Consider the following 21,844-nt stretch of genomic DNA (forward strand, 5'->3'; position numbering starts at 1 on the left):
CATACCTAAGCCCGATAAGGACAAACACCTTCCTTCTAGCTACCGCCCCATTTCTCTCACCAACTGTGTTTTCAAGGTGATGAAACATGTGAGTCTTGCCCTGCTGGTATGGTGGCTTGAGCCTCACAATTCACTAACCACTGCACAGTGCGGATTTCGAGCACGGCGTTCTGCAGTTGACCATCTTGTCACTTGGTCGACTCACGTCATGAATCGTTTTCTGCAGAAATCCCAGACTGTGGCCATGTTTTTCAATTTGGAGAAAGCGTATGGCATCTGCTGGAGAACTGACATCCTCTGTACTCTCTACATGTGGGGCTTCCTTAGCATTTCCTTCAGGAATTTTAAAAAGAACAAGTTTTTCTGCCTAGCCAAACACCTTTATCCAAGGAAACATCTCAGTGTTCCATCCTAAGCATTGTCCTCTTTGCTATCGTCTCTAACCCTATAATGGCGCGTCACCCGCTGACCATCTCCGATTCCCTTTTTGTTGACGATTTTGCCATCTACTGCAGTTCTCCACATACTGGTCTCATTGAGCAGTGTCTTCAGTGATGTCTCGATTGTGTTTACTCATGGAGCATTGACAATGGCTGTCATTTTTCCACTGACAAAACTGTTTGTATGAATCTCTAGTGGCTCAGTTGGTTTCTTCCATTGTCTTTACATCTTGAGTCTGTTGCTCTTCCATTTGTTGAAACTACGAAATTCCTGGGGCTCATGCTTGATAGGAAACTCTCTTGGTCCTCCCACATCTCTTACCTGGTAGCCCACTGTATGCGGTCCTTCAATGTCCTACGTGTCCTTAATAGTACTTCCTGGGGTGCAGATCGAACCAATCTCCTCTGTTTGTACCGGTCCCTTGTCCGTTCGAAACTAGACTATGGGTGTTTCATTTATGCATCTGCGCATCTTACATCCTCTCAATACTGTCTACCATTGTGGCATCCGTTTGGCCACTGGTGCCTCTTGCACTAGCCCAGTTGAGAGTATATATGCAGGAGCTGCCTAACTGCCACTGTCCTACCACCGTGACTTTCTCCACAGCAGATGTGCGTGCCATTTGTCTGCCATGCATGGCCACCCATCCTATGCCTCCTTCATTGATGATTCCTTTGACTGCCAGTATGGAGCATGTCCCTCTTCTCTGTTATCTCCTGGAGTTCGGTTTCGGCTCTTGCTCCGGCAGCCTGACTTCACGCTACTTCTTTCACGCTACTTCCCGAATGAGTGTGAACCCTTCAGCACTTTGGCTTATTGCGATGGCCTGTGTTCACCTTGGCCTTCATTCACTTCCTAAGGACACTACTCCAGCCTCACTGTATTGCCTTCAGTTCCATGGAATTTCGTGATAGTACATACTTTTGTGTACACTGATGGCTCTCAGACTGACTGTGGTATCAGGTATGCTTTCATGACGATGTTTTTCGGTATCAGCTTCTGTAACACTACTCAGTATTTACAGCAGAGCTCTTTGCCCTGTTTCAGGTCAATTGCATTATCTGCTTAGACTCTCTCAGTGCCCTTCAAAGCCTCTGTGTGCTGCACACCATCCATCCCTTAGTGCAGTGGGTCCAGGAAAGGTGTCACTTGCTCACTCGTGATGGAGCCTCTGTGATGTTTATGTCTGTTCTCGGTCACATCGCTAACCAGGATGCAGTCCTTGTACCTCAGCCCTCTAGTTTTTATATTTCCTCCGATGATCTCTTTGTTGCTGTCTGTCAGCAGGTGGAGTCCTCCCTTCATGGGAACAAGCTCCGGGTTATTAAGCCTCTCCATATGGCTTGGATGACCTCCTCTGGGCCCTTTCACTGTGAGGAGATCATTTTAACTAGGTTGCATATTGGGCATTGTCTCTTTAGCCATTGCCATTTGTTAAGGGGTGCTTCCCCACCACTTTGTACACATTGTGCCCAACTTTTGACTGTCCATCATCTCTTGATGGAATGCCCCTTTTTTTTAATGGTCCCGTTTGAGTTATCGGCCATTTTAGCAGATGACACATGGGCTGTTGACCGTGTTTTACTCTTTATCCATCACAGCAATATGGTGAAGGCCATTTAATTCTTAGTTCTGGACCTCAGTTTCTACATGGCATATTTTGTAGACCTTTCTTCACGTCACTGTTTTTAGCAGTTTTCTCTTCCATCAGTTGGGATTGATGGGTAGTTGTTTTTAACTCCTCTCTTTTTCTTCGTGTTCTACCATTCTGACATGGTCGCGTATGACCCTAGTTGTTTTTGTGCCCTAAAACAAAACAAAACTGGTGAAGAAATTAACTGGTGAACCACATAATGAAATTCAACAGTGTGGAAGTTCGTGATGCGAAAGAGAGCTACCATGCCTGCATGTCCAGGAAAGCCATAGAAATTCACAAACATGACAATAACTTAAAGAAGAAAGCTTCAAGGTGAACAGATCCTGCATTTCCATGCTGCAGCTAATGACTGTTGTAGGTTGCAAGGAGAGAATCAAAACGGTAGTGACCAGAGAAAAGTCTTCAAATGTTGGTGTGACAAGTACATATAAGCTCCAGACGTGGGCTCTACTCCAGGCTGAGACCAGCAATGTAGAATGAGCCTCTGCCAATGCCAGCTCTTGCGCCTGCAAAACACTGTGTTTTTGCTTAAGTTGACTGTTCAGATTTCAGGTGTGTCATACATCAGCCAGAACATTATGACCACCTACCCAGTAGCCCCTATGTCCACCTTTCGTACAGGTAACAGTGGCGATGCATCGTGGCACGGAAGCAACGAGGCCTCGGTTGGTCATTGGAGGACGTTGCCACCACATATTCCATATATTCCGGGAAGGGGGCCAGTGTCGGAGTTCATCATACCCTTGAACACTCTACCACTGTGCAAAAGGCCAGTGCTGATGGTCACATGCCCATTTCAGTCATAGTTGCTGAAGTTATGGTGTTAACATTGTCACGTGCATGTGTCAGCAGCTGTGGAGGCCAGTTGTTAGGAGTTTTCAGTGCACAGTGTGTTCGGACACACTTGTAGTCTGTCCAGCATTAAAGTCTGATGTTAGTTCCGGCACAGTTCACCGCCTGTCCTGCTTTACCAGTCTGCCCACCCTATGACGTTCGACATCTGTAATGATGAGTGGCCACCCGACCCCACGACTTCTGTATGTGGTTTCACCTTGGTTTCGACACGTGTTGAAGACACTCGACACAGCACTCCTCAAACATGTGACAAGTTGCGCAGATTCAGAAATGCTCGTGCTGAGCCTTCGGGCCATTCCGGTGTGCCCTCAGTCAAGTTCAGACAGATCACACGCCTTCCCCCTTCTACACACAGACAGCATGCACACTGATACTACATGCACGGTGCGTATGTCTGACTAGCAATTATTCCTCACCAGGTGATGCTTCTATCATCTGGACAGGTTTATATTGATATTAGGTCTGTGCTCATAGTGTTCTGGCTGATCATTGTAATTTAACAGACACATCTTTCATCTTTCTGTGTTTTCCTCCTCTTTGTGGTCATTACTATTTGTATCGTCTGTGCCACGTTGCCCTACTGAATCATAATTTTTCTCCTTCTCTACCTTGTTTGAACATATTTCTCCTGGCTCATTGATTATGTGATATCTTGCCTTTGCAATACTTTGGTTTATCATTTTGGCATTTTTAAAAACTTTTCGGCGATGTTGACTGTTTCTTATTGTTGCCCTCCTCTTCTGTTAACAATCTTAATTTTTTTCTCAACAGTTATGCTGATAATTATAAACTTTTCATACATTTGAATATTCTTTATTGGTTTTTATTATGTTCTGTCTGTTGTTTGCTACATAAAAAAAATTCAGGGTGTTGTATCCTCACTAAAATTTATCATTTCATGGCTTCTGTATTACCTTACATTCACTGTAAACTATTTCTTATTTCTCTTAGCACAAATATGGTTATAATGCTAGTTACCTCATTGCGGTCATACAGATAAACTTCATTCAAGTGCACTAAAAGCTCACTCATGGATTGTGATCCTGAAGCAGTCAAATTGATGACTTAAAAGCAGTGCATTCTTGACATTTCAGCTGAAAATAACTGATCAGCTCGTGGTCTTTAGAACAAACCTTGACAATATATATGATGTTTTGCAGTTTGAATGGAATTTTTAATTAACTAATGTTGACTGTATGTTACTATGAGGAAGAAGTGTCGAGAAATTAAATAAAAACAGTACTGAATTTTGTAATTGGGGATATTGTGATTTAATTAATTAGTTAGTTAGTTAATTAGTTAGTGTTACGTGTCCCATAAATCATTTGAATTATTCTTTTATTGAAATGATGTGGAACAGGTCAGTTTACAGGTGCGGTTGATATGTGATTAATATTAACATTAATGAAGACGTTATATTTAGTTCTGTTCATGTCACCACACTTAAAATGTAATTACTTTCTTTCTTTTTTACAAGCTACCACTTTTTAAATTGATATTCATCCATAGAATAGAAGAAGTTGTCCAGGGGAAATGATTTTAGGTTAGATGTAGAACTTGTGCTACCTGTCAGACATTTTATTGTGTATGGCAAATGATCAAAAATCTTCGTCGCTGCATGTCAGGGCAGCTTCTGGGATAGTGCTGCTGTGCTATAGCACCACATGTATGGAAAAGAAAGAAACAGAAATCTGTATGAATTGTGCATAAAACATTGTTTCCGAGTGTGTGTTTTCTGATTTGGAGAGGTGCATTAAGCCGCGCACACTCTCGCAGTAGTTTTCTGAAGCTTGGTGCCAACGCCATATTTAGACCATCTGCACTCAGAAGCACTGAGTAAAAGGCTAGGCTGTTGGTTTCTACACACTTCTTATGGCACGGATAGAGGCTGCTTTGCTCTGACCCAGAGCTTTACGTTCCTCCCATCAGAGGCCAGTAAAGTGCCAAACCTACAGAGGCACGATTTGCCTCCTAGTGACAATAGTAGAATACATTGGGGGCTGAAACCTTCTTTAATCCTCTGTTACAGTACAGAGTGTATTGAAAAGAATCATCTGATTTGACACGTCTGTGTTTCTGAAACTAATAAACATATACAATGCATTTTGTTATTTTATGAACAGGAAACTCGAAGTTTTTTTTTCCATACCTTTTCATTGTTGTCGTTGTTGTTGTTATTGTTGTGGTCTTCAGCCCTGAGACTGGTTTGATGCAGCTCTCCATGCTACTCTATCCTGTGCAAGCTTCTTCATCTCCCAGTACTTACTGCAACCTACATCCTTCTGAATCTGCTTAGTGTATTCATCTCTTGGTCTCCCTCTACGATTTTTACCCTCCACGCTGCCCTCCAATACGAAACTGGTGATCCCTTGATGCCTCAGAACATGTCCTACCAACCGGTCCCTTCTTCTTGCCAAGTTGTGCCACAAACTCCTCCCCAATTCTATTCAATACCTCCTCATTAGTAATGTGATCTACCCCTCTAATCTTCAGCATTCTTCTGTAGCACCACATTTCAAAAGCTTCTATTGTCTTCTTGTCCAAACTATTTATCATCCATGTTTCACTTCCATACATGGCTACACTCCATACAAATACTTTCAGAAACGACTTCCTGACACTTAAATCTATACTTGATGTTAACAAATTTCTCTTCTTCAGAAACGCTTCCTTGCCATTGCCAGTCTACATTTTATATCCTCACTAGTTCTACCATCATTAGTTATTTTGCTCAACAAATAGCAAAACTCATTTACTACTTTAAGCATCTCATTTCCTAATCTAATTCCCTCAGCATCACCCGACTTAATTCGACTATATTCCATTATCCTCGTTTTGCTTTTGTTGATGTTCATCTTATATCCTCCTTTCAATACACTGTCCATTCTGTTCAACTGTTCTTCCATGTCATTTGCTGTCTCTGACAGAATTATAATGTCATCGGTGAACCTCTAAGTTTTTATTTCTTCTCCGTGGATTTTAATACCTACTCTGAATTTTTCTTTTGTTTCCTTTACTGCTTGCTCAATATACAGATTGAATAATATCGGGGAGAGGCTACAACCCTGTCTCACTCCCTTCCCAACCACTGCTTCCCTTTCATGTCCCTCGACTCTTATAACTGCCATCTGGTTTCTGTACAAATTGTAAATAGCCTTTCGCTTCCTGTATTTTACCCCTGCCACCTTTAGAATTTGAAGGAGAGTATTCCAGTCAACACAGTCAAAAGCTTTTTCTAAGTCTACAAATGCTAGAAATGTAGGTTTGCCTTTCTTTAATCTTTCTTCTAAGATAAATCGTAAGGTCAGTATTACTTCACGTGTTCCAACATTTCTACAGAATCCAAACTGATCTTCCCCAAGGTCGGCTTCTACCAGGTTTTCCATTCCTCTTTAAAGAATTCGCATTAGTATTTTGCAGCAGTGACTTATTAAACTGATAGTTCGGTAATTTTCACATCTGTCAACCCCAGCTTTCTTTGGGATTGAAATTATAATATTCTTGTTGAAGTCTGAGGGTATTTTGCCTGTCTCATACATCTTGCTCACCACATTGTAGAGTTTTGTCAGGATTGACTTGCCCAAGGCCATCAGTAGTTCTAATGGAATGTTGTCTACTGCTGGGGCCTTGTTTCGACTCAGGTCATTCAGTGCTCTGTCAAACTCTTCACGCAGTATCGTATCTCTCATTTCATATTCATCTACATCCACTTCCATTTCCATAATATTATCCTCAAGTACATCGCCCTTGTATAGACCCTCTATATACTCCTTCCACCTTTCTGCTTTCCCTTCTTTGCTTAGAACTGGGTAATTTTCCTGTAGGCAGTATCTATCTTACCCCTAGTGATATAAGCCTCTACATCCTTACATTTTGTCGTCTAGCCATCCCTGCTTAGCCATTTTGCACTTCCTGTCAATCTCATTTTTGAGACATTTGTGTTCCTTTCTGCCTGCTTCATTTATTGCATTTTTATATTTTCTCCTTTCATAAATTAAATTCAATATTTCTTCTGTTAACCAAGGGTTTCTACTAGCCCTCCCTCGTCTTTTTACCTATTTGATCCTCTGCTGCCTTCACTACTTCATCCCTCAGAGCTACCCATTCTTCTTCTACAGTATTTCTTTCCCACATTCCTGTCAATTGTTCCCTTATGCTCTCCCTGAAACTCTGTACAACCTCTGGTTTAGTCAGTTTATCCAGGTCCCATCTCCTTATATTCCCACCTTTTTGTAGTTTCTTCAGTTTTAATCTACAATTCATAACCAATAGATTGTGGTCAGAGTCCACATCTGCCCCTGGAAATGTCTTACAATTTAAAACCTTGTTCCTAAATCTCTGTCTTACCATTATATAATCTATCTGATACCTTCTAGTATCTCCAGGATTCTTCCATGTATACAACCTCATCATACATTTCATCAATTTCTTCATCATCTGCAGAGCTAATTGGCATATAGACTTGTACTACTGTAGTAGGCATGGCCACAATAATGCATTCACTATGCTGTTTGTAGTAGCTTACCCGCACTCCTATTTTTTTATTCATTACTAAACCTACTCCTGCATTACCCCTATTTGATTTTGTATTTATAACCCTGTATTCACCTGACCAAAAGTCTTTTTCCTCCTGCCACTGAACTTCACTAATTCCCACTATATCTAACTTTAACCTATCCATTTCCCTTTTTAAATTTTCTAACCTACCTGCCCGATTAAGGGATCTGACATTCCACGCTCCAATCCGTAGAACGCCAGTTTTCTTTCTCCTGATAACGACGTCCTCTTGAGTAGTCCCCGCCCGGAGATCCGAAGGGGGACTATTTTACCTCCGGAATATTTTACCCAAGAGGATGCCATCATCAATTAACCATACAGTAAAGCTGCATGCCCTCGGGAAACCTTTTCATAGGTCTTCAATATTCCTGAATTTCTAGTGCCATTCCATATCCTTCACTGACTGTAGAGGGTGAGCTTTGTTGGTACCTTTCTCAACATCAGAAACTGGGCGGAGCTTTTCAATGCTCAAGAGAATTAAAATATTTCTATGAAATCCTATGAAAGAAGATTTCCTTAGTGCCTTAGGGATGCTATCCTGTAAAAAGTCATGTGTGTATAAAGTTGAAAATTTCAATTCAGCAGCGATAGATCTTTTTGCTAACAAGAAGGAACAGTGAAGGGCTCTCCAATATCATTGATACTAATTAGTTTGAACCTGTCTCCCCAAACTCATGGTGTTGCTACTTTTGGTGAATGCTGATAATTTGATCAAATTTGTTTCCCAAAATCCACATTATAACTTTGAACAATTCATATACACACTATTATTTCTCATATTAAAGGCACTTAGTGCTGTTGGGGGGAGGGGGGGGGGGGGGTGGAAGCAAGCCCCACTTTCCTCTCACAGGGCTGTGCTCCTGTGAAGGCAAAACTGACATAATGGTCATATGGAAATCTGAACTGGTGTTGCGAGAGTTTTATTCAAACCCCGTAACAGACCAACATTGGTCTCTGCAGACATTTCAAAATAAGAAAAGGAAAAAAAGAGCAAGTACATCACAAAGCAAAGCAGAGGAAACAAAGGATTTGCTAATGGCTACAGTGCAGTTGTTTGCTGAGGTTCGCAGTTTTGTAAATGTTGTAGTTCAGGCCCATCCTTTACCAGTATCTTACGCAACTATACATCAAAACACCCCACACTTAAGACGGTCAGGTAAAAGTGTCCATACATAATCTATGAGCAGTGAAGAATTGTGCAGTTGATATATGCGCCCATACATTTGTGTGTACGAGTGAGATTTTTGGAGTTGCTGTTGCAGTTTATTTCTCATGCAGACATGAGAAAAAAAATAGCTAAAGGAACCATCCTTGCACTCTCTCTCTCTCTCTCTCTCTCTCTCTCTCTCTCTATCTATCTATCTATCTACTTACCTGCCTACCTACTCATCTATCTGCTCTCTCTCAAAATCATTTACAAATGCTTCCTATCATGTTGTGTAGGAATACCGAGTATGAAACTCTTGGTGTGTGTAAGAATATCACTGGTGTAATAAGTGTTTATTTCTGTTTCCCTATACATTTTGTTTGATAGATTATATTATGAATTATTGACAGAAACCCCTAATACATTCATTGTTACCAAATGAAGTGTTCCTGAAGTGCCACCACCGATGAAATTCATCAGTGGTCGTCATTACTGCATAATGAACTCTTGTCTAACCCACACTTCTGTTTCTATCCTGTTCATTTTTGGAACACAACCTACCACCGCTTAAAGATTGAGGTGATGACACTTTCTGCAGGACCTGACCATCATTTTGCAGGACAATGCACAAGCACATAGAATTACTGATTTGTTTGACTGATGGGGCTGCTAAGTGCTATACCACCTACTGCACTCCCCAGGCTTAAGCCCTCGTTAGTTCAACTCAATTTCTAAACTGAAGGAAACACTTCATGGCATTCGCTTCAGAACTGCTACAAATTCGTCGGGCAATAGACCGCGCCACTCGAACTGACAACACAACTGACGCTGCTAAGATTATCCTACGACTTCCACATCGCTGGCAATGTTTTATACACAATGCTGCTGACTACTTTGAAAGTCTGTAAATAAATAGTTGCCACTATTAATGTTCCAACCCTTGTACAATTCCTGTAAAAAAGCAAAATCGCATCAGCAATAGAGTGCTACTCCCAACCCCTTTTTTTAGGCCTAACATTTGACAGTGAAAAGAAAGTAACCCCTGATTTTACTTGATCCTGGTTGTCAGAGCATTTGAACAGTGATCAGAGGTCAATCCTGTCTTGATTGATCATTCAAGATGGAACAGTAGTGTACTATTTTAACTCCAAAACATTAACAGATACAACACATTTCATCCCCTCCTTCTTGAATCTTCCACTAGCAACATATAAAAGTTGTCGTCTTGAATTCAAAGTTCATTAATGAATATAGTCACTTGTCAAAAACAGTATAGAATGTACAAATTTCTCAGCAAGATTTTATATCTTATCTGTCATATAGAATGGTATTGGCTGCAGGCCCATTTGTGATGTTCCCTCTTGTAATTGTTTTTCAGCATCATCAGATGGTGTTGCCCGTTTATGGAATGTTCTAACGGGAAATCTTGAGAAGGTCTACTCAGGTCATCAAAAGGCAATTACAGCTTTGGCATTCCGTGATTATATAGTAAGGGATTAATTCCTTTGTATTTGATTTCACATTCAACAAATTACTATGTCTCTTTTTGTGCTTTTAATTTTGGAATTTTCTTGTATTTGATAAAGAAGATTATCTGGTGGCTGCTGCCATAGATTATGGTAAGATACTTTTATTTTAGTTTGCAGTATTGTACTAGTCTGAATTCAGTATTATTTATATGTTGTGGTGGTGTATATTAAAAATTTCTATTCAGTTTACAAATCATTATTTCTTAATGTGTAGGGAAACAGTGCTTGTGAGTATACATTGAAAAGGTTTGTAAATATTGTTTGTAGAATAATTATATATGTTTGAAAAAATGTAACGTTATCTTTATTTCCATATAATGAAATATTTTATGTTTCATGTGTGTGTGTGTGTGTGTGTGTGTGTGTGTGTGTGTGTGTGTGTGTTCTTTTCTGTGTCTACCTTTTGGCTATTTGTTTGAAGAAATTGGAATGGACTTGCTGGAAATTATGACTTTTCTATTAGGAATGTTTAGTTACTATAACATCTTGTAAATTACTTTTAAAGCCCCCTTTCCCCCCCCCCCCCCCCCCCCCCTGTTAAAAACAATTCAGTTATTCCAGAAGTTCTTATACCAAGTAAATCTTCAGAGACCCTTTGGTATTCCTTCTAAAAGCACGAAACATGTAAATAAAAGGTGCAACCAATATATATGCAATAGCCACTGCTTGAGCGACTTTAAACAGTGTCACACACTGTTTCACTTGACTAGTGGCTTTTGGGCCACATCACAAATGTAAAAAGCGAATTTGTCAGTTGATAATTCTATCACTGACTTCTGTATCCCAGCTGCAACATAAATGCTCAGAGTAGTTGAAGAGAATGCCTAACAAATACATCAGTTAATTTCTCAGGCCTACCAGAGTGATGAGAGTGTTTAGTCCTCGACAGATATTTCCACACGATAACGACATTGTTAGTACTATGCAAGGAATCTCCTACTTGTGTGTTATCACTCTGATTGAATGCTGAAACTTCTGGTTCTTTTATCATACTCTGTTAATTCTCTTGGTTCACTCATTCTGCCACAAAAATTTCACTAATTTTAACATATTGTGCCAGCAAGTGTGTATTGTCAAATGCTTAGCCAGACATGGTTAAAGGTCTTTTGGTGTCATATCTGAAAATTTTCAGCCATAAATGAATCAAGTGTTGTGTTGCTGTTTCCATCCTAAGCAAGCTCTTCACTCTTATGCCGCTTTCATGGCTTTCGTGTCACTTTCACTTCTTATTTCCTTAAACAGCCAACCATTAGATCTCACAAGGCTAAGTGGAATTCCAGTCCAGACGCTTTCAATGCAGGAGAACGTATTGACGTCAATCAAAATCAAATCTAGGTTCTCCCTGTCAGAAGTCAGCACTAATTAAGGAGGCAACCATAAAGTATAAGCTCATGATTCTCCTGGGGTCTATGCCCAATGCATGGGAATCAAGCTCTTTTCTGTATGTAAAAGATCTACCTTGATTTTGTATTTTACTGCAAACTTGGCTGTGAGTGTCAAATATCTTAACAGTTCACAAGAATGTTATGTATTGTTATATTTAACAACAAAAACAATCAGTTTTGGACAAAATAATTTAATTGGATAGATAAAAAGTGTACTTACTACGTGGCAGAAAACACACACACAGACACAGACAGACGGGCAAGCTTTCGGAGCCAGTGGCTTCTACCAAGTGCGAGCAAAGGTCCCGAGTTCAAGTCTCGGTCCGGCACACAGTTTTAATCTGCCAGGACGTTTCATATCAGCGCACACTCCACTGCAGAGTGAAAATCTCATTCTGGAAACATCCCCCAGGCTGTGGCTAAGCCATGTCTCCACAATATCCTTTCTTTCAGGAGTGCTAGTTCTGCAAGTTTCGCAGGAGAGTTTCTGTAAAGTTTGGAAGGTAGGAGACGAGATACTGGCAGAAGTAAAGCTGTGAGGACAGGGCGTGAGTCATGCATGCTTGGGTAGCTCATTTGGTAGAGCACTTACCAGCGAAAGGCAAAGGTCCCGAGTTGGAGTCTCGGTCTGGCACACAGTTTTGATCTGCCAGGAAGTTTCAGGATATTGTGTATTCCTAGTATACACCCTCTGCCTATCCCATTCATCCTAACTGATAATTTGACGGTATATTACATTTGTCATTCCACAGGTGGCTCTCCCTTAGATAGTATATGTTTTGCAGTTACAAGGCTGCTGAGGTGGTGGTAGGAGGGCGCACAGGACAAATCTGGGAGCAGGCACGGTCACATGAGTGGGAGCCGTAGGGTAGGAGATAAATGCAGAAAGAGCATAGGGTCTGACAAGAATATTGCAGAGATTGGGAGGACGATGAAAAGCTGTTCTGGGTGTGGTGGGCAAAATTTCAGACAGAATGGATCTCATTTCAGGACATGATTTTAGGAAGCCTTGGCCCTGTTGAAATAGCTGATTAATACATTCCAGTTATTGTATTTGGCATGTATCTCTAAATTATCTTACTGGAATGCCATCTGAGCAGATTAGACCACCTGGTCACAAGTAATACATGATGAGGAATAGAAGTAATCCATGATTTCTTCAGCTGGGTTTCCTTCCTTGTTTGATATGTTTCACCATTTTTCACATTCTATTGCTGTCTTTTCCACAGATTTTATAATTTTCATTTGTATTTTTGATTTTCAACAAGATGTGTAATCTTTCACACTGCATCCCACTTGTGGAAAAGATGGTATTGAAATTTTTTCCTTTTGTAATTGTGTGGATGATTGGGTAATACTTATGTCTAATAAAATTTCAGGTATGTGAGGTACTCTAAGATAGACCTGGTATATGTTTTCTGCATGCAGCTCAGTGTGGTGGTTCACCAGCCAATTGGAGGCTATATTATACCACCTTCACAATGTGTAGGAAGGTACCGTGAGTTCATAATTGTTTTATTTGCCCTAAATTTCAGGGTCATTGGTTGTCTTACATCTACATCTGTAATCTACAGGGCACGTTACGGTGTGTGATGGAGGGTACTTGGTGTACCACCGTCACTTTCCCCTTTCCCTGTCCCTGTTATGAATGGTTCATGAGAAGAATGATTGCTGGTAAGCCTTTTGTGTGGGCTCAAAGCTCTGTAATTTTACAGTCATGCCCCTTTCACAAGATACACATAGGAGAAAGCGGTATATTGGTGGACTCTTGTGCAGAATGCATTTTTTGTAGCATCTGCCCCTGGAATTGCTTGAATGCTTCCATGACACTTTTGTGCTTACTATATAAACCCGTAACAAAACACATGTGGATCTTCTCTGTTTCTCCTATCAATCCTATCTGGCACATATCCCAGACTGCTGAGAAGTATTCAAGTGTTGCTCAAACTAGGGTTTTGTAAGCTATCTCCTTTGTGGCTGGACTAAATTTCCTGAGGATTCTGTCTGACATCTGCCTTATCTGCAAGTAGATTTATGAGGTAATTCCATTTTAAATTGCCCCACTTGCATACTCCTGGATATTTTATGGTTGTACCTGCTTCCAGAGATTGCTGTGCAATCCAGTTGTTTCCAGGGATTGCTCTGCAAACCAGTAACCTTAAAATAATGGGTCTTTCTGCATATTTATGCCCAATACCTCTCAGTAGTTTGTGTTGAGAGTCATCTGCAGTCCTCCTGTGCTTTGCTACAGTTCTCTAGCATTGCAACTTCTCTGTATACAACAGCATCATTTGTGAAAAGGCAAGTGGAACTTCCAATATTATCCTCTATGTCGTTTATATATATTGTGGTAAGTAAGGATCCTACTACACTCCCTTGGGTATGCTGGAGATTATTTCTATGCGAAAATTTCTCTCCATTGAAACTTAACGTATTGTGTTCTATTTGCTACAAACTCTTAAACCAAGTCACACAGCTCTTCTGATATTCTGTACACTCATATTTTGTTCAGTAGGCGGCAGTGCAGAAATGTTTCTAACTCCTTCATGAAGTCAAGAAACACAGCAATAACCTGGAGCCAGTATCTAATGCTTTCTGGATCTTGTGGAAGAACAGCACAGGCTGGGTTTCATATGATTGTTGTTTGTGGAAACCATGTTGATTGCTACAGAGAAGTCTCCAGAAATCTCATAATATTTGAGCATAAAACTTATTCCAAAATTCTACAAAAGACCAACGTCAGAGTTTTGCACATCTGTTTGACAACCTGTTTTGAAAATGGGAATTAACTGTGGGTTTTTTTTTTTTAATCATTAGGAACCATTTGCTCCTCTAGCGATCTATGGTACAACTATTGCTAGAAGAGGAGCGAGTTGTTTCATCTGTTCTGTGTATAATTACATCAGTATCATATCAGGTCCCGTGGCCTTTCCTCTGTTTAGAAATTTTATTGGCTTTCCTACCCCATGCCCACTTATTTTGATGTCATTTTGGTGCTCGTGTGACAGTTTAAAGGAGAGACTACAGTGTAGCCTTCCTCAGTGAAACAGTTCTGAAAAAAGACATTTAATATTTTGGCCTTACATGTGTCATCCTCTGTTTTGATGCCATTACAATCACGGAGTGTCTGAACATATGGCTTTGATGCATCTACCGATTAACAGAAGGCCAAAACTTCTTGCTGCAACATGTCAAGTTGGTAATCAGAATTTTACGTTTGAATTCATTGAATGCTTTACAGTCTCCTTACACTAATTTTGGCTTCATTCAATTTTTTGTTGAGGCTTTGGCTACATTTAAATTTTGCAGTGAAGCTCTCTTTGCTTTCCTAGCACATTCCTACCACAGCTGTCAAAACACGGCAGGTCTGTCCGACCCCCCACAACTGTACTTGACACACACCTGCCTAAAGTGTATTGTACACAGCTCTTGGACTTTGTCTATTGATGCTCAATTTTATTAGTGCTGGAGATGAATTTCCATGTTGACCTCTCAGGTAATATGAAGTCTGTTTTTGTGTCACTCTCACTAAGCAGATATGTCTTCCTACCTTTCTGTGTATTCCTTGTTACAGTTCTATTCAGTGTAACGCTCATACAATCACTGATTCCCAGTTCCTTATGCTGACTGAGTCAGCTGTTTGTCCCCAGCAAAACCTAAGACGTTACCTTCACAGGTGAATACTTTGATAAATCACTCAACGTAATTTTCAGACAAGACATTTAGACCAATTTCACACAATTTGCTGTCCATACTCCCTGCCCTAATCACTCGAGTCTTCCAATCCATAACTAGTTAGTAGAACTCCCTGCCTAACTTTATAACAAGGCCAGGAAATTTAGTGAAATATTTTATATATTACAGAATGTTATGCATTTGAATCAAATAAATTATTTGTGTCTGATGTCAGACTGTGTTAATTATTTAGGTTTTTTTCAGAAATGATTGTTTGACAGAATAGTTATTAAATTAAGCTGTTAGTAATGAGGTGTATTGTATGCTTAAACTTTTAGAGATTCTTGTCAAATGTATTTCCACCTGCACATGTGAAGAAACGCCAACTTTCAGTGTCTATATTATACTGTGTGTCCTCCAATAATTGGCTGGGAGAGTTAGTTCTGTCTGATGAAAGTAACGGCATTCCATCTCTGAGAGGACCATGTTTGACAAAGCACTGTAGTATTCAAACAAGCCTTTAGGTCACAGGCAGCTGTGCCATATTCCTGATTTTTATATTTATCTTCAATGGCTGACAGTACGGTATTTGCATTGTGTGTTGTTTAGTGCAATGAGCAACAAGTGAGACAAAAAAAAAAAAAAAGGGCAGGAAATAATTTCAATTCCTGTTGTGGCATGAGAGGAGAAACAAAAGAGAGTGACATAAGGAAAAAGGAGATTATACAGGGTGTATCAAAAAGAATCATCCATATTGGCATGTATTTATTTCTGAAACTAATAAACACTTACAATGAATTTTGTTTTTTGATGAACGGGAAACTCAAAATGTTGTTTTTTTCATACCTTTTAATAGGTGTTCAGTGTGCCCCCCTTGAGACACATGGCATATGTCAATGCAGTATTCAGATTGTACCCTCACTGCAATAAGCATGTCTTGGAGCTACAGCTTCCGCAGCTGCTATTATGCAAGGTCTCAGTTAATTCATTATTGTTGGTAAAGGAGGCACATAAACAGATCCGGTGACCTTGGTGTTCAGTAATGTAAGGCTGAACCATTTGGTTCAGTATGACCAATTCATCATTCAGTAATCCTTTGATTTAAAAATTCCCACACTTCCAAATGCCAGTGTGGTGGGCCTCATCCTGTTGGTAAATGAAGTCATTCGAATCTGTCTCCAACTGTAGGAAAAGAAAGTTCTAAAGTATATTGAGATATGTGCTTTCTGTAACAGTGTTCTCGGCAAAGAAAAATGGGTCATACACTTTTTCCTATAAAACTGCACAAAACACATTAAATTTTGGAGGGCCGCTCTCATGTTGCAGAAGTTATGTGGTTGTTCTGTACCCCATGTTCTCACATTATGACGGTTCACCTTTCCATTTAAATGGAATGTTGCCTCGTTGCTAAACACTAAGCGTGAAAGAAAACTGTCATCCTCCATCTTGCCAAGAACAAAATTGCAGAACTCCACACATTGTTGTTTGTCACCTTCATGAAGAGCTTGCGGTAGCTGAATTTTGTGTAGTTACATGTGTAAACATTGACACAATGCATGCCAGACAGACATTGGGGGAAAGTTGAGCTATCGAGCTGCATGGTGAACAGATTTCTATTGAGTCATTGAGAAAGTGTGGCAGATGCGTTCAATGGCTGTGTCAGACACTTGGGGACAACCCAGTGATTTGCCTTTACATTAACAACCTGTTTCTCAGAATTGTTCATGCCATCATCTAATTCCCTGTGCTGTAGGAGGATCCAAACCATACCTAGTACAAAAGTCATGCTGAACAGTTATTACTGGCCTGCATTGCACAGAACATAGATACAAAATGCACACACTGCTGCTACCTAATTGGAACCATGTAAAACTTCAGAGTTTGCTCTTTCCAACAGTAAGTTGTTCACTCACATATCTCAACATATCAATTAAGTTTTTTTTTAAATCAGATGATTCTGTTTTATACACCCTGCATTTTTGCAAATGTTAAGTTCACCATAATTTGTTTAATGGTATCATGATATGTTGTTGCTGAAAACAGTTTGTTTCAAGGATTGTAATAATAACAGTAAAGAACATAGCAAACTAAGAAAGTGCATATTAATGCTTGATAAAATCTTGATTCAAGAGGCAAATTAAAAATGTAAAGGTTAGAAATTGTAGAAGAAAAATAATGAAGAAAGTTTCTTACCAGTGAAATAAGACAGTGTGTGAAACAATATGGCACTTCTTCTGTGTAGAGGTGGTGGTAATAATATGAGTATTATAAATAGTAATAAGATGTTTATTTATGTTTGGGATAATGTTGCTTGCAAAGGAATTCTGTTAACTATATGGTATTCTAACCAAGCACTGGAACGGTTCTTTAATCAGACACTTCATGACCTGACCCACTGAATATTATCAGGTACTTGGGCTCTTAGTAGATTTTTTTCTTAGAAAAGTAAATAGGTGAGTGTGATTTCTTTTATGCAAACTCACTTATAGTTTCTTACCGTGGTATGAAGAATGACTTGATTGATGTATTCTTTAGTGCACGGTAGCCACATTGTATTAAATTTTGATATTACAACATTAGTTTTTCACTTTTCCTGCACTGTATGTCTAATTTCTTCAAACACTGTTTATTTTCATTCTATAATTGCAAATTTTAATACCACAACATACTTCAAAAATTCTTGTTATCATGCAGCAGAATTTTATTTTTGACTGTGTTTTGCCTATCAACATGTATAAAAAATTCTTGAAGTGACAATGTGACAGTTACAATTACACACTAAGTAACATTTTGTGAACATCCTTTATCATAATCTTGAACTTGTAGTAGATTTTTCTTCCCATTGCTCGAATGTGGAAGATTATCATACTTGTACTGTACATCCACCTCCAGTCTCACTGGTGCAGTTTGCTAAATGGAAGAAGTAATAGAATTTATTTCAGTGTTGTGCTGAGAATGTAACACTAATCATATACTCAATGAAAGAAATCAGTGTCTGAAAATAATTACATGCTCAGCGATATAATGGACTAGAAAGTTACCCACCTCAACTGCATACTCATATTTACAGAATCAATTGCAAAGTTGAACATGTGTATATAATCTCTACAGCATGTAAATTAAAGCACTACTGAATTGTGTAATCCATCTAGGCTAAGAAAATAAATCAAAATTAAAAAAAGAAAAGAAAAAGAAGAGTGAAAAATATTACCTTTATGCAAAAAGAGAAAAATAACTTGGATGCTCACATTAGTGACTTTGTGATGGAATGACAAATTTTCCTGCTTTAAACATTCAATTGTGTCTGTACACTGTGGCAAGTTTCATTAAAATCATTCATCTGAGTGATAGTGGATGGTTAGCTTACTACTGTCATGTTGCTGCATGGAGGACACTGATGACAGAGCTCCTGCATATCTTCACAGAAGATAACATTCAGAAATAATGTGAGGAGTGGAAGGAACAACGCAGTTCTGTGAACTCGGGTCACTCCTACTTTAAAGGTGAACACCACTAATTCAACATATTTTGAAAGTATAAAGATTTCTAGAATCAGTATTGTTCTTTTGGGTCAGACCTTCTACACAACATTTTCTGGGAGAAGGAAAGGACTTTTGTAGTGACTGCTGATCCATTGCCTCTGAGTTGATCCATGTTGGCATACCTTATCACAGCCTGAGAACAGAGTTCAAAGTTAATGAACAGTTGCACATAAATACGCTACAACAAACTGGCCATTAGTTTATGAGCAGTCCTGGCCTTGATTCATGCACTGATTTGGCTGGAAAAGGTGTCATAAAGTGATTGTATCATCTCCTGAGGCAAGCTGGCCCTGGGATCATGCTGGCCACAAGAGTACTTCAATATTTTGCAGACAGTTCATAGAGACACGTGCCTCTTGTTGATAAGCATTGTCCTGTTGAAAACTGTCCGCACAGTATTGTCCCGTGAGAGGTAACACATGAGGGGCCAAGAATTCCATGATATATAGTTGTGTCATCAGATTTCCCTCAATTACTACTAGTAATGACATGAAGCCCTACCTGATGGTTACCCATACCATGATGGCAGGAGTAATGTTGCTCTGCCTCTCCAAAACATTGAATGAATAGGCTTTGTCTCCAGGTCACTGCCACACACACCAGTGATGGTCATCCTGGGCACTGCAGAACTGTGATTCATTGCTGAACACAGTGCAACACAATTTACCAGCAGTCACTGCTTCCCGGTCATGCACCACCCCACATGTTACCATTTGTGCTGTGGCATTAATGGCACCCTTCACATGAGGCCAGATGCTGCTAACTTACGACCAATGATGGAGTATGACACAGAATTTGGACAGAATCCATTACTCGCCCTCATATGGCAAGCATAAATATGAAGGGACTAAATGTGCTTGGTGCACAATACAGAGAGTCTCGCTTGTGGTCAGATGTATTCAGCCAGAACGCTGACGACAATTATGCTTGCCCTCTCATTCCCGTGCAGTCCATAACATCAGACCACTGTCACATCCTAATGCTCCAGAAATCTGGATATTGCACGATTTGACCAGCTGATCAACTGGAGACACACATTAATTCCTCTTTCAAGCTCTATCAGGTACTAATAACACTGCCTCATGTGAGTATGCAGCAACTCTTGTGTCTTGTCCAGTGATCATTCATCACTGGACACTGTTCGTGTTCTTTGTAGACCCTACCAGGTCTGGGAACAACACAAAATGTGAACTAAAGAACTAATGCACTCTGGTGGCTGCTGTTCTAGCTGTTATAGAGAGTGAAAACTCTAATCATTTACATATTCACCAATAGTACATATGTGTACAAATTTACATTGATATCCAAGTGTGACTTTGATTGCTTTACTTTTTTTGTCAGGCAGAGTGTAGGATTTTCATTAGTCACCTTGTACTCATTACATTGCAACATCTCGGGCTGTAATCAGTGATGCCAGTTCATGTCTGTGTTTCTTCACTGATTTTATCCCCATCTCTATTCATTTCATTTCAGCAGGATAAGACACATACAAAACTGCTCAGAGAAACATTTCTTCAGACCTTTTCCTTTGTGTCTTATGCTCAACAAAGCATTGTCATGTAATGAATGCTAGTGAATGTTTAAACATCAGGAGTTGTTGACCAGTTTGTTGGTGCTTGGTAAGGAGATGGTTCCACTGTCCTTATTTGGTTTCAGCAAACATTTCATTGTACTGGTCCATGTGTTGTGTCATTTTGGACAATTCTGCAGGTGAGTACCAAACACAGATTTTTGGTTGAGGTTTGGTCCTTGATCAGACATCCAATATTACTTGTCACTTGAAGTGATCTTCATATCTGGCAGTGCTGTAAGTAAGTGAAAAATATGGGGTTACAGCATGACCTGTATTTCATCTTAACTGTAGTTTCATAACTAACTGGCTTGCGAAACTAGTTCTCAGATCAGACAGATCAATATGCACCTAGTAAAACCCTGTGACACTTTCAAACCAACCTGCACCTTGAATGCTGCTCCCTTTAATTATGTTTGTGGTAGTGACACGTTAACTGTAAATGGAAATAAGGAGAATGGTTAACTCTTTGGAGACAGGTACTTAGAAGAATATTGGGCCTGGAAATTGGCCATCTAAGGTGTTACATAAGGTGCTATTTGCACATATGTAATTTATGTATCTTCAAGAGTAATACATACAAAAAAAGGACCAAGCTTCAACGTTTATTTTTCATATTTTTCATAGATCTTTGAAAGATAACAAATTTTAAAATAACAATGACAGAAAACACAATAATCCTCCCAAGAAAAAGCACTTTCTTCCTCTTGAGCTTCCAGAATTTCTTGGTCATTCAACAAATGTGATGTAACTGTAGCAGAATTACAGAAAACTGCTTGACTTAGTGAGTAGGTGCATAAAATTAAGTCAGTGTGATCCTATTGGCACAGCCATTCACGATAGCAGCTGTTATGTTTGCTAATGTTTCTTTTGAAATAATTCTAGAAATGGATAAGAGACAGCAGCACCAATCAAGTGTCAAGTCTCAAGATGTTCCTTAATTCTTCTCATATAAAATGAATCCAGTTTCTGAGCAATAGGTGGCCTGCAAGTCATGGACATCATGACCCAACCTATACCTGAGTGTGGTCTTTTTAGCAACAGGTTGTGGCCCGAGCTATGCTTGGACTTGGTCTCCAAAGTTTTAAACCTCTTTTTACAGTGACACCAATGAGGAAACAAGGCAAGTACATTGGTCAACAGCATACAGTCTTCAGCAAATCAGGGACTGACATCTGTCATTATCTTGACAAGCTGTTTCGCATTTCTCCAGGTAATTTAACCAAAGTGAAGTGGAAGATGCTGGACTCAGGTTTTCAGAGAGTATGGTTGACATCCTTACCTAGCCAACATGGTATAGGTCTTAGGTAATTCCTTAAATCATTTGAGGTAAATGACAGTATGGTTCCTTAACATGACATGGCCACTTCTTTCCCACCATCTTTATGCATCTGAGTTAGTGATTTCTCTCTCTCTCTCTCTCTCTCTCTCTCTCTCTCTCTCTCTCTCTCTCTCTCTCTCTATGTTATCTGTGCTATAAGACGTC

The 21,844-nt window shown here is 39.6% G+C and overlaps 1 protein-coding gene across 1 annotated transcript in view; it reads left to right on the plus strand.

The window, feature by feature from the left end:
* The window catches only part of LOC124789547 (target of rapamycin complex subunit lst8), a 47,379-nt gene that overhangs the window by 18,759 nt on the left and 6,776 nt on the right, over positions 1 to 21,844 (plus strand). Inside the window, exon 7 of the mRNA XM_047256949.1 lies at positions 10,036 to 10,145. Coding sequence (XP_047112905.1) covers positions 10,036 to 10,145 — 110 coding nt within the window. The remainder of the gene's footprint in view (positions 1 to 10,035; positions 10,146 to 21,844) is intronic.

Source organism: Schistocerca piceifrons, chromosome 1 (assembly GCF_021461385.2).
Source record: "Schistocerca piceifrons isolate TAMUIC-IGC-003096 chromosome 1, iqSchPice1.1, whole genome shotgun sequence".
Classification (NCBI taxonomy): Eukaryota; Metazoa; Arthropoda; class Insecta; order Orthoptera; family Acrididae; genus Schistocerca; species Schistocerca piceifrons.